Source organism: Phaseolus vulgaris, chromosome 5 (genome assembly GCF_000499845.2).
Source record: "Phaseolus vulgaris cultivar G19833 chromosome 5, P. vulgaris v2.0, whole genome shotgun sequence".
In the NCBI taxonomy this organism is placed as follows: Eukaryota; Viridiplantae; Streptophyta; class Magnoliopsida; order Fabales; family Fabaceae; genus Phaseolus; species Phaseolus vulgaris.
This window is the reverse complement of record NC_023755.2, coordinates 35353485-35377537: the sequence shown is the minus strand read 5'-3', so window position 1 is coordinate 35377537 and position 24053 is coordinate 35353485. Positions and strand designations below refer to the sequence as shown.

Sequence of the window (24053 nt, the reverse complement as noted above, 5' to 3'; positions counted from 1 at the left end):
AGTATTTTTCTCTTTTTATGCATTTCTAAGCCTTCCAGTTTTCTCCTTTTAGCTTATATCATTCTTCTTTAGTCCAAATCTCAATTTTTTCCTAAAAACCTGAAATTAACACCAAATATGGGAATAAATTGCTGTTATTCAAATAAAGATCATAAAAATGTAAAAATATATAAATTCATAAATTAAGGATTATTTTATATGTATTTTAGCAATTAATACTCATAAATGTTTATATTTTAATATAAAATATTACTGAAATTAGGCACTTATCAATGGTGGACCCATATTTCTTCGCTAAGGTTTTGAAATTGTCCATCAAGTTTGGTGGGAGTTGGGTAAACCAACTGAGTGCCTCTTCTTGGAAAAAAAATGGGGAAAACCTTACATCACACGACTTTGTTTTTGGTATAGAGATTTATCTGCGTCTTGTAAATGTTAAGGTGCTCGTCAGGATCTGTGGAGCCATCATAGAGTTGATGCTAAATCCCTTCCATTTGTAGGGGAGTTGTGCTTCCATAATCTCATCGGTAGAAGGATGTCCTTTGGGATCCTTGTCATGTGGATCCGCTCGAGAACTTTGATGACTTTGCGTCTGAGTTGTCGTCGTCTTCTCCTTGTTGTAAGTGTGATCACCCAATCGAGATTGATCTTCTCGTTCGGTTCCATCAAGTTGTTGCTTCAACTCTTTATTCTTCTCTTTGAGAAGAAGCACCTCCTCCTCATTCCTTCGCTGATCTTCGATGCCTTTTTGACTCATCTACTCCATTTGTGTTTGGAGTGCTTGAATTATTGCAATTTGCTCTTCAGTGACCCGATCATGGTTGATTGTGTTCCTTGTTAACACCATTGTTACTTATATGAAATTAATTGCTATCTCAGCTCCATGGTGGACGCCAATTGTACCTGTATAGGCAAAGATGACCTATATAGTACCTGGAACTGGTTGTACAATTGTTGGCGTGTCGATGATCTTCTCACTTCTCTCTTCAAGTCTCCTTCCTCAATTGTTAGTGTTCGGTCGGGGTTGACATGAAAAAGGTACTCCGACGATCAAGGAAGTACTCTGTAAAGAGTGTATGTTTGTAAACTGATTAAAACATATCTTACACCTCTGTAAAGGGCTTATTTATAGTGTTTAGTCGTGGGTCCTTGTTGTGATAGACTGAATCAATCAAATATCAGTTGCTAACTGATTTATAGTATGATCCCGATTTATATTTTAACACGGATGTGACCGAATGACTGACTCATCCAAACACAAAAGAACATATTAATCAAAAACATAAATGGATGGATTATTCCAAAATCGTGAACCCTAAACTTCAAATCTTAAACGCAACAAACTTACATTTTTAATAAAATAAGGTATAGAAGTCAATGTAAAAGCAATCAAGAGTCCATTTTTTTTACTAAAATAACGTATACAAATCAATTTAAAAGCAACAAGAGACTTACAGAAACTAAAATAAGACAAGATAATATATGTCAGAATTTAAAAGATAAACAAGTCAATTATGTTATATTAATTTCAAAATTTTGAAGGTTAGAAAAAAATAGTAATTACTATTTTTTAATATTGCACGCAATTTAATATATTATAATTATTAATTCTAAAATGTAAAATATTTATTGCCCTTAGAAATAAAATTCCTATTTATAATATATTAAAAAATATTTTATAATAATTTAATATTATAATATCAAAATTAATATGTTGAAAAAAAAATAAACTTTTAAGTTAAATATATTGTTTAATTAAAAAATACAATATTTAGGTAAAATATAAAATGATAAAAGTAAAAATTCTGTTTTATTAATCATACTAACTAATATTTAGTATTGCTCGTATTAAACTAAATATAATTCGCAGTATGGATTAAAAAGATGGTTGGAAAATATCATAAATTCAAAACTTATATATTTATGCAAGACTGAGAATAGACAGAGGCGTATTTGCAGAACTAAACATTTTTTAAGCTAAACTATTGAAAATTACAAAACTACAAGTGACCGTTCATTCCACAATTGTCATTTGCAACAAATTTCAACTAAATATAGATAAATTGTTAGAAAGAATAAATTAGAAAAAGTCTCGTTAGCCTTTCCTATTAGTCATTAATATCAGAAAGCAGTCCAAATAATTAGAAAACAGTGTCATTCAAAATTCAGGAATAAATCCTCTGCAACTTAAACATGAGACTTATGCAGGGCTTCTTCAGGTAACAAAACCCTGAAAACAGCATAATGATGGTTTAAGCTTTTCTGTCCTTGTAATCTGTGAACACTGCCCAAGGCACCCGCATTAGGATTTGGAAAAGCATAAAATATTCGTCTAATTCTCTGATGAACAAGGGCCATTGCACACCTGACATACAGTGGAAAGCAAATTAAGGTCAGCATGTCATAAAATAACTACTTCGGAAAAAGTTAGCTATTTGAAAGGGAAACTCAATGTAAACAAGGGCGAATCAGAATTAAAGAATTTCCTCTATTCTATGAATCAACAAGGGGAATTCCCTCATGCCATTCAAAAAGAAAGGAGAATCACTCAGAATGAATTGACAGCCTCTTTTCTTGATATTCCCCCTTCTTTGACGGGTGTAAACGAGGCCAATTTAGACCTCAAAGGAATTCACCAAATACATACAAATGATTCAAAGTTATAGAACTGTCTTGTCTATAAGCTTACATAGCGCATGGTTCCCAAACAAGATATATGTCATAACCAGTGCATAAGTACGGTCGCGCTGACGGCTGCCCAGAAGGCTGAGTGCAAGCATTCAATTTATCATCATCCACATCCTGAAACACCATAATTGAACACAAATAAAGCTTTTCACAAAATATATTCAACGCAATAATCAACACATATACTCCAGGGAAATGCCAATGGCGAATTAATGGATTTGGTGTGAGATGCTTCATTAGGGGTCTACATATGAACAATTCCTTATCATAGTTTTCACCCGGAGCATTATTTGGAAAGTTGTTTTGTAATGATATTAAACACACCAAGTAAAGATATGAACAATTGATTATCATGGTTCTACCTTCTTTGCCTTCTGCATAATATAATACTCTTAGAACTCGGGCTTAAAAAGAACCAACTTAAAAAGAACCTAATCCCGATCAATATCTGCTTAAAAAGGCCTAACTCAACATACACCTATCCACCCAAACAATATTGCAGGCTTGATAAAACCAGGAACACCGTGATCGGTTAAGGTCACAAGAAAACTCCATAAAGCTTACGACAGAATAAGTTACATGAACTCAAACTAAGAAAGTCACACAAGGAGTTTAGCGAGTTTTTAATATTTTTATTGGAGTGACGTGGTTAACACTAAAAACAGATGGTAGCTGCAATTGATTATTAAATTATACACCATCCAGATTCCTTAAATTATATCAGGTGTAGGCAAACTTACATTTCCACACACAGTTTTCTGTCTCTTTGCAGGAGAGCTAGTCCAAGAAGCATTCTCACTATCCAATTCCTGATAACTTGCTTCATTGGTTCCCTCACTGGGAAAAAGGTTTCTATCCCTGGCAGCAGATGATTCTATAGCTACAGTGGCAGCATGTCGCAAAGGGTGCCAAAAATATGAACTGTGTGGATGAGATGGATGCTCAGCCCATCGCCGAATATATAAACAGGCAACACCTGTATATGGTTGTTTAAGCCAATTGGAGGAACTGTTTGAATGCAATGGTTCATGGGGATCACATGTACTAGAAATATTGAGATGGGAACTAAATGATTCCGGCTTTCCATAACAGCTGTCATCTTTGCAAGAGTTCCAAGCATAAATCTGATCACATGCACTTGAAATGATTTCCTTAGTTGAAGGATCCACTATCACTGCAGCATTGACTACCTAAAACATCAAATTTAGTATGCAACAGTTGAATTTGAAATTTACTAGTAGGACCACTTTAACCAAAGCTAGCCTTACTAATTCAGCAAAGAATAAAGGGACCAAATTAAAAATAACTCTAGCTATTACACATCAAGCAAAAACTAATAAGAACAAAAGCATTATTTCATGTCCACAAATTGTTTGAAAAGGAAAAAATTTGCACACTTACCAAGTCGTTAGATTTTGCCAACTCAACAGCCGATTGCATAAACTTCAAAACTGATTGTGAGTCCTCCTCGCTAAATCCAGTAATGCCATCAATGTTGCTGTAGTTGATTAAAAATGTCAAACCCAACATGCAAAGACAGCTATTACCATACAAGAGAAGGTTTTTCTTCTCATTCAATGAGATTATTAACTAAATAGGAACCAAATAGAATGTTGAGACTTGAGATATGCAACACATGTTATCAACAAGATTTCATTCCCCCCTCCCAAAAAAAAACAGCACATGTTGATGAGTTTGGTAGAAGTTTGATGATTATCATAATTTTTCCAGTGTATCCAACAACTATAAGACTATAATATCTCAATGCACCAAAGGGTTCTATAAAATCCAGCCAAAATCTAAACAGTCCAAAATTTCTAAAATCCCCTTTTGGCACTTGCCTAGTCAATACATAACACCCCTGTTTTTACCCATAGTATATACATCAGATACTATAACTACAAGAAATATAAAAAAAAATGTAAGCATACCTAGGTTATTTATGAATCTTTTTCAGCTATAAAAACTAAAAGTAATAACTACAAAGTCGATGTTATAAACACAAGGATGCTTGTGCCACTTTATAGTTTTCATCTAGGAAGTGGCCGATAATTATAACTATTGTATACTGAACCAACTACACATAATTGCTAAATACCTTTTAAAAACCGCTTGCGTGCATTTAGTGCCTAACAGATAAGTGTCTGAGCATCTTGCAAATCAGCTTATCAAGTCGAAGGATGTTTTCCATGGACTTTTCATTTAACATGGATTGGTCAGTTCATTTGATAAAAGATTCCACCACATATACTACTTGACTTGAATATACTCAAACTAAACCAAACAGTTTATGAAATTTGATACAAGAAAGCGATGTGTTTGAAACAATATAAATGAGCAAATAAATAAAGAGATAGTGAAATGAAACTTACTAGGTCCTTGGGTGATACGATGTTGGCCAAAATTTGCATTGTTCTTGCCACTCTTCTTTTGATGTTGCAACATATTTGCAGACCTAATGTTGATTAAATTCAAATTTAATGCACACTATAACTTTTGCAAACACAATAAGACCAAGATTCCTAGAATTCTAACCAGAATTGACCATAATTTCAAAAATTAATCAATAATCTTAGTCTTCATTAATAGTGGACCATCAAATGATGGCCATTTAACTAACACAGTTCTAGATATTTGTATGCGTCATTTGATCAGCACAGAAAACTAAAACTCCACTCGCATATAGACCAATGATTTCCAACATCAAGGTTTCTTGTTTCTTTCAAATCTAATCATTTATCCTCTGTTTTTGTTTTGTTCTATGGTAAAACTGATTTGTGATTGACTATGATATTTCAGTAGTGAGTTCAGAATGGGTTGTTTAGTAGGTAAAGTAAAATTGGCTTTAGAGTGTAGATAATCATTTCTGGGTACCACCACACCCAGCACCAATATTTGATACTGCCTAATGGAAAAGTTAAAAAATTTCAGTTCACACAAAATCAATTCTACTCATCACAGAATTGAATTTGGAATTTATCAAAAAACTAAATAGAATTTGCATTAAACAAAATCTATTCTAATCACTCCAACCCAATTTTTATCAACACAGCAGATCAAACAAATAGGTACTTAGTGAGCTTTAGAAGACAAAAAAAGGAAGAAAAAATGTTGGTACTGTCAGATTATATTTTAATAATAGATGCAGAACCGAGAATGAACATATGGAATTATTTTCACATAAAAGCTACTGATCATCCACTCTGCTATAAATATCAGATAGCTTTGAAGCTTCATTATAATTACAACAATCAAACCAAAACGACAAAACTTTTCATGATTGTTTATATATCAATATAAATATATGATAAATTCATCCTATATTTTACCTTAGAGCAAACCATAATCGAAGAATGCATTAATTAGAGTAAAAAGAAACACCAAAACAAAGAAAGACCCACTTTTGTGATAAAAGGACTCAACTGATAGGAACTTATCAACTCTTGAAGATGAGGTGGCATGCTATCCAACTGATTGTTGCCTTCAGAGGCCACGCACAAGATCACCAATAGCTGTATTTCTCCTGACAAACATTCCCCATGTCACAAGCAACTTTATTGGTGGTTTCCAATCCATATCCCATATTAACAAATAATAAAGCAATTTAAATATGCTTATACAAATAGGCACATAAGGACACTATATAACAACTATAAGTAAAAGTTAACCTTTATGTTCTGAATAAAGCAATGAAGACCTAGCTCTATGTGCAACGATGAAGAATGTTGTGTTAATCAAACCATCTAATATACATTTATACATCGCTTCATTAAAATTTACAACAACAAAAAGATTCCATAACAGTTGATGATTTTTTATAAGCATAGTTTAGTAGGACTCACATTCAAACCATGTTTTAAAATCAATGAACTTTTTCTATTTATTTCACTTTCACATAGTTGGGAATGAGTGTGCAAAAAATATTTGACTTATGTTTGTAAGCTGAAACAAAAATAAAACACTCTAATCTTACATTTTCTTAAAAATGAAAAAAAGAAAAAGACAAATTTTCCTTGCACATAATATTGTGGGTTGGAAAGGGGGAATAAGAGTTTCTACAATGACAACCATTCACCTCCTTCAAGAACATTCTTTTGAATTCGTTTCACATGACGGAGATCATCGAGCGGTACTATCTGATTCAGACGCCTAACAAGAAATTCAAACAACTTCCATTGATCAGCACACAAAACTGAAGCAAAGACATGAAGATTTTGGTGGGGAGCTAACCTCACAATTTGGTTGGCATGCTTAGGGTTGATGGCAGAAGCAAAAACACTCTCTGCATAGAAACAAAAAAAATGATTTTTTCAATTCAATGAATTCCAAATAAAGAAACCAAATCTCCAACTAATGGGTTTTGATAAAGTGACCAGTGGGTTGGTGGTGAAGGTCATATGGCTGCTGGTCCGGGATGTGCACAATCAAGCAGTTATTCGTCATTCCCTGATCTTGTTCTGCTTTTCCCCTGGAGCCTGAAGCCGAATGGAGTTAACAGGTAGGTTGGATCACCATACATTAGATTGTCAAAATTTAGTCTACATTGGGTTAGCTCACTTTGGTAACAAGCCAAAATATATACAACCTGGCTAACTCACCATAGTTGGTTGATTAAACAAGTTGGCCCACCAACCATAAGCAAAGAAAAGAATAGAAAAAATTACCTAATAAAAGTACACAAAAAATAGAAAACATTATGAAAAGTATACAAAATATAAAACTGATCACTCTTTAACCATCAACATTATGTTAGAAAATTTGACAAAGTGAATATTTAAATTATGCGAAGGTCTGCAGAAAATGAAGTCAGCACAAAAAATAGTTTGGCGACATAAATAAGAAGAAATGAAAGACAGAATAATGGAAATTTCCGGTAAAGTAGATTACATTGTGCAACTTTGACAAAGTTTACTAAAATGAGTAAAGTTGATGTAGTAGAAATGTTCATGGAGCTGCATAGACATAGTGTCATTTTCAGTCATCTTTCTTTATGATTATATTTAAACATGAAAGAGCCATAAAATTTGGTGACATTCACTTATAATGTTCATGTATTTGCCATTCCTATTTATCTAGAAGTCATGAAATTTTTTTGCATATTTTTTTATATCCATAAATAATTATAGATATTTTCTTAATTTTAAATAAATTTATTTAAAAATAATTAGTTAAAATATAAACTCAAATAAAAATAATAATTTTAAAATAAAATTATCATCTATGCCTCATTACCATCACGAAACTAAAGAAAACCTAAGGAAACTTAAATAAACAATTAACCTGAGGAATAAGTCAATAACACTAATACTAGTAGCATGCCTCTGCATCATTTATACACATTTGGTTACGTTATATCCCACAAAAATTGCTGTTAGAACATCTCGTATTTCCAATCTGTTGAAGAAAATAGTACTTTTTCCTGCACTGTATACTTACCATTGTTACTATTTCTATGCTATTGCTTTTAGTCTCAGCCGCTCCAACTATTCATTGCCAAATGGATTTATTGTCTTGCTAGGATACTTTTTTGAAAAGAATCAAATATCAATTTATCATTCCAACATAGCCATGCTGACAGTTTAAACAGTGCTACAACCAGCCTTATTTGAGATACTCTTAGCTCTCATTTGTTTCCTTACAGCTTCAACATCGACCCACCTTTCTGCTAAAGCATAAACATTTGACAGAGCTACATAGTCCTGACTCTTTGACGTCAACTCTGGATGACTCCATTCTTCTAACTGGAGAAGAAATTTCCCCACCTTCTCTCCCATCACAACATCCTCGTGAATCTTGCATGCACCTAGCAGAATCCTCCATATTACATCATCAGGATTAATTGGCATCTGCATGATAAATTCATATGCTTCTTTTAACTTTCCAGCACGGCCAAGAAGGTCAACAATGCAACCATAATGTTGTATCTGAGGTGTCACACTAAATGTTCTCTTCATTTCATGGAAAAATTGAAGGCCTTCTTCCATAAGCCCACTATGACAACAAGCAGACAAGAAGCTAGTAAAAGTTGCTTCATTTGGCTTCACACCATAATCTCCCATCTTATATAAAACCTCCAAGGCTTGTTTTCCTTTCCCATGGATGGCTAGGCCAGTAGTCAATGCCGTCCAAGTCAAGATATTCTTCTGGTTCATGCGCCTGAAGACAGACAGGGCACTATCAAGGCATCCACATTTTGAGTACATATCAACAAGAACAGTCCCAATAAACACATCATCTTCAGTACACAATGTCTTTTCTGCAAATGCATGCATGCAAGCACCAGTTTCCAGCAAACCCATTTGAGAAACTGCTGAAAGCACAGCAACTACAGTTGTATCTGTTGGTTTAATTCCACGTACATCAACCAACATGTCATTAAACAATGATATTGCATTGACAGCATATTGCTTGTTCCCTTCTTTAAGGGAAGAATAACCTGTTATCATAGCATTCCACGTAACACTGGTTCTCATTGGCATTTCATCAAACACTCGTCGGGCTGAGATAATATCTTTGTTACTCGAATAAAAGTATATTTTGGTAGTCGAAACCAAAATATTTGACCCAACCCCATGCTTTACTATCAGGGAATGTAGTTGTCTACCTACCCACAATGTTGAAGCTGACGGTGAGCGAGCACAGGCTCCAAGAACAAAATTGTAAGTGTAATCATCAAAAAACAGGAGTCCCCGAGAAAACTCATCTTGGAAAATTATAATAGAATCATTGGGTTTAGCACATCTTATCAAAGTATTAAAGAGAAACAAGTCTGGCTTGTCAAAGTACTGGAACACTAAATGTGCATTATTAGTAATGTGTGAGTCTGGTGAGCCACAATAATGCTCAATTAACTTGGCCAAGAAGGCGGGCAATTTCAGGCCATTAGTAATTAACTGGGCATGAATTTGCTTTATATTTTCGGACTCTTTGCGAAAAGAATATAAGAAAGAAATACATCTAAGTCTTGGAAGGCGCATGAGTTAAATTATGCCCATAAAAGAATATTAAAATTCTCAGCTCAAGAGATCAGTTTTGATGTTTGAGAGTTCTGCCTTATCAAATTTCGCCTTTCACCTTCATTTGACACCAAACATTAAACTTATCCTGAAATTTAATGTGCAGATCACAAAAGGAAGATGATGATGATTTAGAACCCTACAAATCTGTTAGGGTAGCACCATCCCCATACCCAAGCACTCTGGTCGTCTATCCAATTCTGATAAATAACTTCTACATGGAATTCATCCTCATTCATCCAAGAATATCCTTAACTCAATTTAGTAGAATGCTCCGAGGCTTCTCAGTCATTTCTTCATTTGTAAACAAACTAATCACGACACGAGTAATTACGTAAAAAACCCCAGAATTAGATCTTAGTAGTTAGTGCCATATAAAATTGAAATTCATTTTTTCCATTAAAACGAATAAATGTGGAACATCCCCAACCCTATACAAGTTAATTTTTAATCAAAAGAACAAGCCACGGTAAAAAACAAAATCTAATAAGCAATTTCCATCACTCAAGCAGTGCACATTTGCTCGTGCTTTTTCCCATCCTTTTTGGGCCTTGTACTTCTGTTCATACACATTAAATTTGTGTGTACTCTTTTAAGCTATACACTTAATTGCTTGAAAATGACTTATTTTCATATACATAAAATTTGTGTATACAAGTCATACACCGGCTAGGTAATGAACTCGGTGCCAGTTCAACTGGGTTTTCGTTTTAACTCACAACAGTGTCCTTCTGAATGGGGAAAATTAAATGAAATAAACTGACCTTTAGGATTTCGCGTTTCGTTTTCGTTTTGGTTTCACTTTGCGTCTTCTGTGGAGTGCGCGGAGGTGGTGCGTCTTCTCTGAACGAGTGCGGCGGTGGTGGCGGTTAGGTCGCGGGGTGGTGGCGGTTCGTACGTTCGTGCGGCAATTGCGGTGTGATTTAGGGTAATAGGATTCTGTTTTTTTTTTATTGCGCTGCAGAATATAAAGATGATTCCAAATTGATTTTTTTAAATTTTTTTATTTAATTGAGGTGCAGACTTTTTGTTGTTTGGAATGCTCTCTGTTTTTTTTCAACTGAGAAAACTTACTATGAAGTTTATTTTATTTTAACAGAAATTAGATTTGGAGCAGGTGAAATTCAATTAGGTTAATCCAAGTGCATCTTCTATTCTATCACCATAGAAGTAAAAATCTCAAAAAATAAAAATAGATGGGATATTAAATGTAAGTATGAATAGATATTGATGAAAATGGTAAAAAAGTAAAATATAATTATTGTTCAAAAAAATATGAGTAGAAGAATATTTAAATTCAAACATATTTTTCCAGGAATTAAAAAATACTTTAAATACTCTGAAAATAACTTTTATGTTAATAGATTCTGATGAAGATGGAGATGATGATTGAGATGCATCAAATCTTAATCGTCGTGACACATCCAATTAAGCATATTAACTAACTATGAAACGCAGATGAACTAAATCAACAGGACCACAGATATCAATGAACTATTAATGTAGGAGGTAAGTGATAAATAACAGATTGCAAGGAATCATCGGAGAAAAAAGAGAAAAATTACCTCTGTCAGGTACAAATATCGAGTGAGAACTTGGCAGTTGCTGGAAGGAATTGCAGTGGATGAAGAAGACGATAGCGGAAGCAATATTGTTGCAGACAAACTACAACCTGTTCGAGAATTGAGATGCAAAAGAGTGTGACTGAAGCAGGGGAGGGTTTTTGGTTGCAACAACTGATCAACACCGCTGAACTTTTGAGCTTGGTTATTGTGAAGATTGAAGAATCATGGACTTATGGTTATGGCCCAATTCTAACTCATTAGATTTTTTAAAAGACTATTGAATTTCGATTAAAGAAAAAGATAAAATAGATTATATTAAAATGAATCAGCAGTTAATAATATTAACTGTACATGTTAAAGTAAAAAAAAAGTTTGAGATAATTGAGAGAAATTTTTATAATTGTGAATATAGGGGGTGAGATGGAGAAGGGGAGAAATATTTAGTGTAATAGGAGAGTGAGAATTCAAATTCTGCACTCTGATTTTTAATACAACAATAAAATTATATATTTAAAAAATTCTTCCTTTTTTAAATTTTAATTGAAAGTAATTCCATGAAAGAAAAAATTTCTACTTGAACTGGAAGGGTTGTCGCTAACAATTGTTTTGCTCAGATACACACGTACGATATATTTAGTAAATTATTATTTTATATTATTCTTTTTAATTTAATCTAATGGGCCCAAGCTTTTTACAAAGGCTTCTTCTTCCTGCACCCCCACATTTTTCTTCCTGCACCCCCACAATTTTAAATATTCCAACATTAACCTTGACCTTTAATTTCAAAAGGGGATACTGGATATCGGGATCCGGTAATATAATCAAGATTCATGAATCTGGAATTGATTAAATTGTGTTTTCCAAATGAGGGGTGTTTTGGAAGGTAAAATGTCATAAATTGTTGTTTTTCGGAGTGTTGAATCCGGAAGCCTAAATTGCATTACGGATTGGTGGATCCGGAATTGTTTTTTTGTGTTATGGATTCCTGAATCCGGAATGCATCACTTGCATTATGGGTTTATGAATCCATAATTATTTTTTTGTGTTATGGATTCCTGAATCCGAAATGGTCTTTTTGAATTATGGATTGTTGGAAACCGGAATAATGTTTTTGACTTATGGATTCATGGATCCGAAATGTAATGATTTTGTTTCATTTTTTATTTTATTTGTTGAAGCATGGACAGTAGTGATGAATTTGAACAAGAATTATATGATGGGGTTGATCTGTGGGATGATGATGATATTGAGAAGTCATTATCCATGTTCTTCATGTTTTTCATCTTCATTAACATGTCTTCTTCTAACAGAGACTGTGGGACGCAGACGATCACCTTATGAACCTCCTCCCCTAGTCTTAACCATTAATGTTCAATTACATCATTCAAGTTAAACCAAATTACAAACTAATGAATAAGATGTTGAACCAATACAAACAAAAAACAGCACATATAAAATTCTATTGAAACCAAAAGAGAGAAAAAAAGCATTGTATCATTTCTACTAAACAAATATAAATAAACTATAAACCAAAAAAACATATTAAAAGAAGAAAAAAAGAAGTTCATTGCAAAATCATATTTGAAGATAGAAAAAATCTTTTGATGAAGTTTTATATGTTGAAGAAAGGATGACCATAAAAACACAAATCCGGATCCACAAATTCGGAAGCTTCCTGGATCCACAAATTCGGAACCTTCCTGGATTCACAAATTCAGGATTTTACTGGAAGCAAAAATTCGAGATTTTACCGTATTTTGTGATCAAAAATTCTATCGGATTCTATAATATAGAATGGAAGAAAACACTTACGAAAACAAAATTCCATAAAAAAAAACGGATGTGCAGATCCAAAAGCAAAGAAATTTACTTACCTTTGTCAATAACACTCTAAATCACCAACAAAAAATGTGAGACTGAAGGAGAAGGATTTGGAGGTGTCGCACTACTGCTAGAACATGAAAGTGTGTTGTTGTTGGAACATGAAAGACACGGCTGCGCAAGAGAGCATCCTTGTCTGCGCCTTTTTAGAGTTTTTTTAGGTTAAGGATATTTCTGGAATTTTAAAAACTAATAAGGGCGATTTAGTCTTTTCACAAGAGTGTGGGGGTGCAGGAAGAAACTGCCTTTTACAAAAGGCAAAAGCTGGTGGGATGTGGATGTAAAAAATGCATGTGAATTGGTAAAAACTATGGGCCAAACAGATGGGCCCAATAACTCTTATAAAGGAAGTGGTGTTTATATGGAATGGTGTTTCTTCCTGCACTCCTACATTTTTCAAAGACAATTGTTTCCTGCACCCGACGAACTTTTTAAAATTCAATTATGTCCTTGTCTTCTTCATTTTGAAAAAGGTGTAGGGTGCAGAGAGAAACTTTGGTTGGTGCTTGTTAGAGTTGCGTAGGTGATTTTAGTGTGGTGGTGGACGTGCCGTTTTTAGTGTAATATGGATATTAATATTCAGAGTTAAGGATTTTGAAATAACTTTCGGACATATACATCACAACACAAAGTTACACTTCCGGATAACCCATATTCGGAACAATGAAAAAACTTTCGGACATAGGCATCCGCAGTACAAACTCACACTTTTGGATAATCCACATCCAGAACAAAAACCAATTCCAGATAAAATTATTCGCAGCACATAAAGGTATTCTGCATAAATATATCCAGAAGGCAATGACAACAAGAAAACTCACTTTTTTTGTGTGTTGTCTCTTCTTTGGTAACTTCGTTCTCTCTTGCCGTCCAACTCCGTCACAGACGATGCCGCCTCACTGATCACCACCACCACAATCGACGTCGTTGTTTGGTTGGTCTTCACCACAGGTAAGCACCGCTACTGAACGGGAAACGACACAAAGAAAAAAGTTGCAAAAAGATTGAAAATGAAGGGGGTTGCAGTGTGTTGGGTGCAGGGAAAACTAAGGGGGCTACAAAAAACCTTAATTTTCATGTTATTAAGGTTAGTTTGGTTTTTTCACATAATTGGGTGTCAATCATATTTGATTGGGTGCAGGGAGAATCTGCCTTTTTCAAAATACCCAAATAATCCTTGACAGTTTAGGGTGATTTTGGAATATGGGACTTTTTGTAAGCAAATGGTGTTTTGGGAATAGAAAATCCAAGACAAAAATATATTTATGGAATACCTTTTTCATAACACATTTTTTGAATTTCGGAATGAAAAATCCATAATTCATAAAATGTATTATAGAAAATATATTCTGAAATGATTATGTATTGTCCTTCCTATAAATAGGTTACGGACATCCCTTTTTGCAATATAATATGCATGTATTTTCCCATTTTATTCTGAATTTGTTATTTCCACAAATATTACGGAATATCAATTTTAAAATAAAAAAACCAGAATTACTTTCTTCTCTGACGGGATGACACCTCCATACATTCTTATGGTACCCCACTTTATGTGAAAATACATTTTAACCCTTCGGTAAAAAAAATACATTTCAAATTACATAATATGGAAGTTATTTTTGTATGTGGGAGAGGCTTATGGATTACGTGTCCATAATGTTTTTTTAATTCAAAAATTATTTTGGATTATGTAATCCATAATGTGTGTTTTCAAAAAAAGTTAGAGATTCTATCAATCTAAAAAAGGCTTTCGAATTATAAATTGGCTTTGTGATTACATAATCCAAAATATATTTTAAGATAACACATGTTTTGAATTAGATAATTTGAAATATAAATTTGCATTATGGATTGATTAATCCATAACATTTTATTGGATTCAAGAACAAGTTATGAATTGCCTAATCCAAAATGTCCACAAACATTTCAATTAATTATGGATGGTGTAATTCAGCAAAGTTCATAATATATAAAAAAGCACATCTCATTAACCAAACCTTCAAACATTTTAACTTTTTACATAAAAGTAACTTTGGAATTATAAAACTTATGGGGGTGCCATAAGAATCTATAGAGGTGCGGAAAGAAGCAAAATTTTGAATTTTATAACTCTATTTGCTTCAAGGGTTCCACTCATGAAGAGGAAGAATGTGAAGAGATATTCATGGTTTGGATAAAGGAGCGTGTAGGAAATGAGGGAGAGTGAATCCGCGTGAACAGTGATTTCTTTCTCCCTCCTTAGATACAAAGATTGGAGGGGGAAATTACGTAGGATGGTGGTGTTTTCCTATTTTATCCTTAATTTTTGCTTTGCACGAAACAAGTTTAAGGACCAAATTTGTGTCTTGTTGATTTTGAGTCATTAGATGAAAGCGAGTGGCGACGACTTAAGGTCTAAAATGTTCTAACTAATTGGAAGGTTAAGAAAAATTGTATTATTTATTAATAACTAATATATTGGGATGACACAACACCTAAAAGAAAATGTTATTATAAAATAGATGTGCCATTCATGCAATAATATCAGTTTTCCAATCATTGTATGATATTTCATTTGTTTTATATATTTTCTTTTATTTACAATGAATTTATTGTACATTTCACTATACACAATGTCTTCTAAAAATCTATATGGTTATGTATACAATCTAATTCAATTAATAATAAAAAGCTTTCAAGATGTATAAATAAATATAACGATATATATATATGTTTGGATAATATTATTTTTATGTTTCGACAATATTAAGTAACTCATTTTTTAAAAATAATCATTCAACGATACTAAAATAAATATTCAACTATACCGAAAATAATTTACAATATTTTAATTAAGTCAAACCTACACAAAAATATATAATATTTTATTATTTAAATATTTTTAAATATAAAGGTAAATTTGTAAACTTACATTTTACATCTTTTATAAAAATTAAAAAATTATCCACAACCATTACATCACTCACAAACTTCAGTCAACTCTTCTCACAAATTCACTCTAAAATGCCTCTAACCTAAGCTCACCCACTTTATTTACACTTTTCTCTTAAATAGTTACACATTTACTCTCTCAAATTCTCAAACTTTCATTGCACAATCCAAACACAACCAGAGATAACCATAATCATAACACAATATTATATACTATCAAATTCACATAATAATTACAAATTACGATGACCTAAAATACATAATAAAAAGAAAAACATAACTATTATAAATTATCGAGTAGATAATAAAAGTATCGTATCAAAATAAACTATCTATAAATCCAACATCACTTATAAACATTTTAAAAAAATTAAATAATGATCAAGTGTCATATAATCTCAATTTTAGTTTATTAATATTTAAATACAAGACTATAGTTTAGACTATTTGAATATTCATTTATTTGATAATTATTGTCTCACACGTAACATGATTTATGTTTTTCATTTTGTAGCAAATGAGAATGCGACTCTATAAAAGACACTTATTCATTATTATAGTCCTAACTCGTACAAAATAACCTAAATCATTAAAAAAAAATTAAACTTTTATTAAATTCAATTATCATTCTCCAGTACACCTCAATATTTTGTCTCCATATTTATGTACAAAAGAATTTATAAATTTTATTATAGTTTTGTTAGATTGTAAGATATTTCATTTTTTAATTTTTTTTTATAATGTAATTTAATCTTATAAAAATAATTTATAAAATTATATGTATAGCAACTTATATACTATTAAAAAAATTTGTATTTAATGAAATAAGCTAAAAAAATAGCATGAAAAAAGACTTGATCCTACGACATCATATATATGTACTAAAGTAACCTCAATTTATTAACAATATACACTGATATAATACTAATTTTGCTCTTATAAATAAAACAAGATAGATGAATGTCAATATAATAAAAGCAAGATAAATATTATTAGTTAAAAATATAAAATCTGTTAGTATTTATTTAAAAAATATAGAATGTGAGTGTTCTTTTATTAACAATATAAAAAGAAATGAAAAGTATAAGAAAAATAAGTTTTTATTTTAAAATTAGAAAAATATAAATGTTATTTAGTACACTTTTAAAGAAATAGGTAATTATACTCTCTTCTTTTTATTGAAAAAGGTGTAAGAAGACTTTTTCATGCTGAAAGACTAACAATAGTTTGGGAGCAGTTTTTTTTAGAAAAAAATTTCAAATGGAATAATTTGGAATCTATTTTAAATTTTACAATAAGAATTCAAAAATATACTCTTATACATTTTTTAATTATATAATCTAAAAATTTATTATGAATAGTAGAATTTGAAAACATATTTTAAGTTGTATAATTTAAAATATATTTTTAGATGGTACAATGCACAAACAAATTTGAATGCTACAATGTAACATACTGTTTCGAGATTACTTAATCAATAAATGTAGAATATATTTTTAGATTTAGAAATATATTCGGAATTATATAATCTAATTTATATATTTTTTTATAATTTTAGACACAGGAATGTAGTTCGGAATGTCACAATTAAAAAATTTAAACATGAGCAATTTAGATATTTTAAAGTCTAATGGAGGTACGCTGGAGAAATTATGGGGTGGAAGAAGCAATAGTGAGTTTGGGCAAATCTAAGGCCCAAATAGCAACGGGAGTGTCGTGTCACGTGCAAGTGCAATGGTCGTGGAGTGTGGAGAAACGAAAGGGATAACAGAAGTAGAAAGCTAGGAACAGAATAAACACGACACCGTCGTTGGTTGTTGTTTTGCCAACGTTACGGAACAAAACGGTGCATTGTCTCTACTATATAATCGTTCTAACATTTTGGGGTGTATTGTGTTGGCCCAATTATTGTGTCTTCAATTTAATGGTTGATGCGTGTTTGATGGGATGGGAGCTCAGAAGAGCATCCATGCTGGCAAAGGTTTAGACTTAAGATGCAAATTGCAGAAGCTTTCATTTCTTGTTTTTTCGTTCCATCATTTTGCGTGACCGTGTTTTTTCTCTTCGTTTGAGTGGTTTTACAGCAAAGATTGACGTTAATGTTGATTTTACTCACAAGCTATGCGCTTCTTTGATGCTCCCTACTCTCAGGTTTCCTTTCCTTCTGCACTGTCTTTGAAAAAATAATTTAATTTGTTTGATTTTTGAACTCACAATTATCTCTGTGGTTTTTATTTGGCATTTCCCCCTAATAGGAGTTCTGGCAGCCCATTTTCATTGGTAATTGGGAGGTGAGAAGAGTCTCAGTTTGGCCTTTTTTGTGAGAGGAATCTTGGTTGAATCTAAATGGCGAAATTTTGAAACTTGATGGCTTTGTGTTATGCATTGGTTGGAGGGTGTTGGTTGGTTTTCTTGTGATTGTGTAATGAATAGTTTAACTTCGTTTGCTGAACAGTCTTTGCATCAAACACCCAAATTTGTTTGGTGGAAGTGAGAAGCTCGATGTTTCGTGGGACAAAGGTCTATATGATTCAAATGTCTTGGTTGCGTATAGAAGGCCACGACCAGAGTGGCTTGCACAGCAGTCTTTTGTATTACAGGTTGGTTTTTATAATTATCATTATATTTTATGATGATGATGCAAGGTAGTGTTGTGCAACGAGCCTCTTTTTAAATGGGATTCTTTGTTTCAGCTGGTTAAATCTACGTTATTTAGTTCATGTTTAGATCATCTTCTCTGTAAACACTTGTAGGAGAAGAAATTAAGAAGGTAAATGAATTCAATTTCTTTCTGAAGTTAAAATCAACTTTTTCCTCCAAAAGTTTCAGAAGATTAGATGAAAGAACTTATATAATAGTTAAAGTGCATAAATTGATTTTAACACATTAGAGAAGCTCAATTCATTGTACTTTTTTTTTCTCTCTCTCTTTGGAAGTCTTTGTAAGTGTTTAGGAAGAAGTTTATTAGACCGTACCTTAATCTATAGCACATTCTTAAATACTAATTGTTGTCTTTTTCCTCTTCCAGCATTCTCTTTCACCTGAGATTGGAATCCATGGTATCCCTGTAAACAATTTCTCCCGCTCAGGTAGTGGAGGAATAAATTTATCTCGATTGTCAGTGGGAATGGATCTGAAGGAACCAGCTAGTTCAAAATGGAGCAGCACAACCAGCATAAAGTTTGAGGTTCAGCTGGACATTTCATGAACTTGTCATGATATTAAAGCCTTACTTGCTCTAGTTTCTTTGGTTTACGTATTCTTTGATTTGGTTATAGGAAAATGGGAAACTAATACTGTGACGTAAACCATTGTGCAGCATGTTCGTCCATTGAATGATGATGGTCGCGCTATAAGTAGAGATTATGACGGATTTCCTTTGACATGCAGGTAATTAAGGATTCTAGTATTCCAGTTCTCTTGATGTTGAACTGATTTTGATCATATGATGTACATTGCTTGATGCAGTGGCAATCCACACGACAGTATGGTAGTGTTAAAGCAAGAGTCTCAATTTGCGAAGGCGAATGATAATAGCTTTTTTCATGTAATAAGATATTTTCTTATTTCCAGTTTGCTTCCAAGTTCCTTTTGATTTGTGATTGTGGATCATTTAGAGTTGCATGTGGGTTTATCACAATAAATTATTGTGTCTGTATTCCACTGATTTAGTGCCTGTCTTTTTCAGTTTAATCTTCAAATAGAACAGGGTATTCCAGTTCTTTCTAAGTGGATAATCTTCAATCGATTTAAATTTGTTGCTTCGAAGGGAATCAAACTCGGACCAGCATTTCTCTTGTCAAGGTTGGTATTTGACATGGTTGAGTTGAGACATGAAAGGGAAAACATTATGTGCATTCTAAGACACAACCATGTGGAGCTGGGAAATACATTATAATGCATTGGTGCTTTGAAAATTCCTTTTTTATTTCCTCTTCTGGTTGTTTGACAAACAGTTGGCTATCATCCAACCCTTTCTTGTGACAGACTAACAGGTGGCTCAATTGTCGGGGACATGGCTCCATACCAAGCATTTTCTATTGGAGGGCTTGGGAGTGTGCGAGGGTACGGAGAAGGAGCAGTTGGATCTGGGCGATCATGTCTGGTGGCTAATAGTGAACTGACACTCCCTTTGGTATGTGGTAGCATAATTAACAGCATTCCTATAATGTAAAACCAGTCAGATTTATAACCTCCTTTGCCTAAAATATACTGGTGCTGCTAAACTGCACTTCCTTTGATCTTTCTTCAAAGTTTTGTTTTGTCTAGTGCTACTGTATCTGGTAAGCATGATCCCATATTCATCATCTTTGGCAAGAACTGCTTTTACTACTTTAGTTGTTGCAATGTTGGACTTCCCTGGTTTTAGTGAATGTTTGGGCATATGTGGGAATATATTCCCCATCTGGTAAGAAGTTGACAGGATCATAATCACCATCTTCTCTGATGTTTTGTTTGTGCTTCTGCTAAGCTCATGGCATATTGGCTTTAAAGGGCTATGTTAAGTGCAATTTCCTAATAAGTTAGCATTTTTTGGATTGTCATTTCTATTGAAAATTTCACTTTTTCCATATGACTGATGTTTAATATTCTTGGATCTGCCATTTATGAGCATACCTTACCTTTTAACAAACATGAAAGTTATTGACAAACTAACCTCGTCACTTTCCTTTTAAAATTGTTTCTGCTATACATACACAAGCAGATAAACAGAATTGAACGCATGCACCTTTCCTTTCTATTTTATTACATTTATTGTTGAAATTAAATGCAATGTACTTGATGTATTTTTCTAATGTAGAATAAAATGTTGGAGGGTGCCATTTTCTTGGATTGTGGAACAGACTTGCGGTCTGGTCATCTTGTACCAGGTGAGTAATATCATTCTGCTCAAATTACTTGCAAATTTACGTTTGTGGTAGGAGTAGGACACTTGATTCCTGGTCTTCCTCATATTATTCTACTGTGTGTTCTGGTGTCTAGGACTGAATTGTGTAAGTCCATTCTATGGATTTAGTGGAATAATACCGGAGCTAGGATTGGACAAAACAAAACTGTGCTAATGATTCTTATTCTTTCTCTCCAGTGGTAGGAGGAAATCGCTAAGAATAATTTATGTAGTAAAATAAGGGCTACTATCATAAGACGAAAAGCTAGACCATAATCTGGGGTGGCAAATATTCCTCATTATACAGAGTTCCATTACTGAGTTTTATGATGAGTGTGGGTACTCAATAGCCTTGAAAGTTGAAACAATCTCTCTTTTTAAGTGGGATGGTCATATAAATTCTTAATCGATGCAAGTGATCCAACATCTGTCAGTAAAATTTATGGTCTGTTCGGATAAACTTTACAGTAAAATTTAAAGAAAAAAAAGTAATATTTTTTTTATAAACTAAATTCAGCTCATGCATAAGTTAATTTATGGAAACATTCTTGTGCTACATTTTTTATTAGCTGGTTTCTTAACTTGTGCATAAGCTATTATGTGAAATGAACTCTGACTGTGTTGATGTCATACAAATTCAGGAAATCCAGCTTTGAGGCAGGGTAAACCAGGATCTGGAGTTGGATTAGGATATGGGCTTCGATTTAAATCACAATTTGGTCATTTTCAAGTTGATTATGCTGTTAATGCATTTCAGCAGAGAACTCTGTATTTTGGACTCAGCAACCTTCCTTCATGAGGAGATTCTAGATCTCTCGTGCATTCCTCCTATGGAAGATGGAATGGTGAGGCTTCTGAAGCTACAATATTTTTGCCTTCAGTTCTAGCTTCTCAAAGTTAAGAAGCAGCATGCATTCTCACCTTTTCTAACTCCAGGGTATGTTTTTCATGTGGAGTGGGAAATCACTATCATGTTATTTTTCTTACAATAGTTGGAAATTTGGTGGGTAGCAATTTTGTAAGGCTTTTGGATTTTGGCAAATAGATGCAGACATGTTGATTGTTTATTGTAAATGGCTTTCATTGGAAAGGAAATAGGATTGCATTCTTCGATATGAATAAAAGCACACAAAACTTCATACAAGATTGAATTCTTTTGGTTAAAGTTCGTACCATGAATTAAGAAGTACTGAAAGGGTACCTGTGAGATAAACAGAGTGCATGTTTTACATTGTTTTGTTTTGAAATTTATTTTCATCGAGTTTTACAATGTGCTTCTGAAAAACAGGTGCTTATCTTGAAAGATGCAAACATGCTAAAAAGTCCAATGCTAACGTAAAAATTATATTAGTAGGTTTACGCATTAGTTTTACTTTATGGAGAAATTTATTATTATTATTATTATTATTATTATTATTATTATTATTATTATTATTATAAATGCTTATAGATACGCTTATTCCAATAAACTCTAAATTTGGAATTCAAACTTAATAAGGTTAAGCTCTGAAAACAAATTAATTAAAACGACTTTTTCTCCATGCACCTTCATTCTCCAAACACCCAACAAAAATACCATTTTGTCCCTAAAGAAATAAATTTTGGATTGTAAAATTTGGAATACCTTGGAAATATTTTTTGAATTCTGTCATTTGAAATATTTTTTTTCCTTAAAATAAATATATTATATGGATTATAAAATTTGGAATGTATTTTCAGATACAGAAATATTTTTTGGATTTTTTAATCTATAATGTATTTTTTTAATTTACATTTGGAAAGATATTTATGAATTTGGAAATATCTTCTAAATTATTATTATTTTTTTTAAAAAAAATATTTTGATTATAGAATTCTAAAGATATTTTCAAATTCAAAAATATCTTCCAAATTTTGTCTAGATCATCCATTCTGAATTGAAAAGAGCTTATAAAAGATATTTTTAGAAATATTTGAATAAAATTTCATCAAATTAAGATGTCGTTTTTGCTGTCAAATAAAAGTTCGCTAATCATCTTAATTTGTGATGAGATTCTATTATTTTCTCATCATTTGTCTCAACATTTTTTCTAAAGGTTGGTTATTTAAAAGTAAGAGGAGTAATGTTAGACTGCATAAATTGTTCTGCTTATAAAAGTATGAATGTTGCTGCAAATACAACTCACTTAAAATTATAAATTTATTCAGCTAATTTTCTTTCCATTTTAGAATTTAAAATAGAAGAGATATGTAGTGGAAAATAGAAGAGATTTGTTTCTACAATAATTTAAATCTTACATAAATTATTATTGTTTCATCTAATTTTTATTTATTATTGCATCTAATTTTTAATTTATTTATTTATTTATTGTAGATGTACTTTCAAGAATAATGTTGAATTACGTAATCTATTTAATTTATTAATATTGTAATAAATGTAATATTATAATTTTTTATTATCATATTTGTTTATATAATATCACGGGTACAGAGCTAGTAATAATACGTTTGTATCAACTTGGTTTGTCATGAGCTGGAGTATCCAAAGATTGATTACTGAAAATCAATTGCTAATTTATTACTGTATTTTTTTTCATTTTATTTTCTTGTATATCTTTATTTTGATTATAAAACTAAGTTATGTGTCAGTACCTACATGACATGATAACCATTTATTCAACAAGTCTTCAATTCTTACGACCCCTACTAAATGAAAATACCATTTTGTTCTTTAGTAAAAAGATAAATTAATTTTTAAAATTCCATAGACCTTTTCCATCTTTTTTTTTCTTCCATTTTGTCTTATTCCGCCACTCCAAAGACCCCCACTCTTTTTTTTTTCGTTGGTTTCTTATTGAATTGAGTATCTTTCATTTTTATTTTTTTTCAAAAATATTAAGATATTTTTGGATTCCCAAGTGTTCTCCAAATTTATAGAATCTAGAAACAATTTGAAAAAAAATATATTATAAATTATATAATCTAGAAGCTAATCTCATATTCAGAAATTTTTTTCAAATTATTTAACCTAAAAACTAATCACAAATCTGGAAAAAAGTTTTAAATTACATAGTCAAGAAGCTAATAAAAATATCGAAAAAG

The 24053-nt window shown here is 32.1% G+C and overlaps 2 protein-coding genes across 10 annotated transcripts; one reads left to right on the top strand and one right to left on the bottom strand.

The window, feature by feature from the left end:
• Positions 1 to 1950: 1950 nt before the first annotated feature.
• On the bottom strand, positions 1951 to 11504 carry LOC137835588 (tRNA-specific adenosine deaminase TAD3-like). 8 transcript variants are annotated; one of them, XM_068644170.1, is made up of 11 exons: positions 11270 to 11474; positions 7287 to 7352; positions 7062 to 7163; positions 6919 to 6970; positions 6764 to 6837; positions 6090 to 6211; positions 5061 to 5143; positions 4090 to 4186; positions 3429 to 3878; positions 2690 to 2802; positions 1951 to 2365 (listed from the first exon to the last, which is right to left on the bottom strand). In XM_068644170.1, the coding sequence occupies exons 3-11, from the start codon at positions 7129 to 7131 to the stop codon at positions 2188 to 2190; spliced, it is 1239 nt and encodes a 412-aa protein (XP_068500271.1). In that variant the 5' UTR covers positions 7132 to 7163; positions 7287 to 7352; positions 11270 to 11474; the 3' UTR covers positions 1951 to 2187. The 8 variants fall into 8 exon arrangements, 7 of the variants coding, with proteins under 7 accessions (XP_068500271.1, XP_068500272.1, XP_068500270.1 ...); XM_068644171.1 differs by lacking the exons at positions 7287 to 7352; positions 11270 to 11474 and adding exons at positions 8125 to 10015; positions 10469 to 10735; XM_068644169.1 differs by lacking the exon at positions 11270 to 11474 and adding an exon at positions 10469 to 10735.
• A 6307-nt stretch (positions 11505 to 17811) lies between these two features.
• Positions 17812 to 22116, top strand: LOC137835587 (outer envelope protein 39, chloroplastic). Of its 2 annotated transcripts, XM_068644164.1 has the most exons (11): positions 17812 to 18065; positions 18169 to 18235; positions 18340 to 18375; positions 18540 to 18684; positions 19113 to 19271; positions 19404 to 19474; positions 19553 to 19631; positions 19773 to 19888; positions 20072 to 20219; positions 20886 to 20955; positions 21614 to 22116. In XM_068644164.1, exons 1-11 carry the CDS (start codon positions 18032 to 18034, stop codon positions 21769 to 21771), a joined length of 1083 nt encoding a protein of 360 aa, XP_068500265.1. In that variant the 5' UTR covers positions 17812 to 18031; the 3' UTR covers positions 21772 to 22116. The 2 variants fall into 2 exon arrangements, with proteins under 2 accessions (XP_068500265.1, XP_068500266.1); XM_068644165.1 differs by lacking the exon at positions 18340 to 18375 and having other exon boundaries at positions 17842 to 18065.
• Positions 22117 to 24053: the final 1937 nt, after the last annotated feature.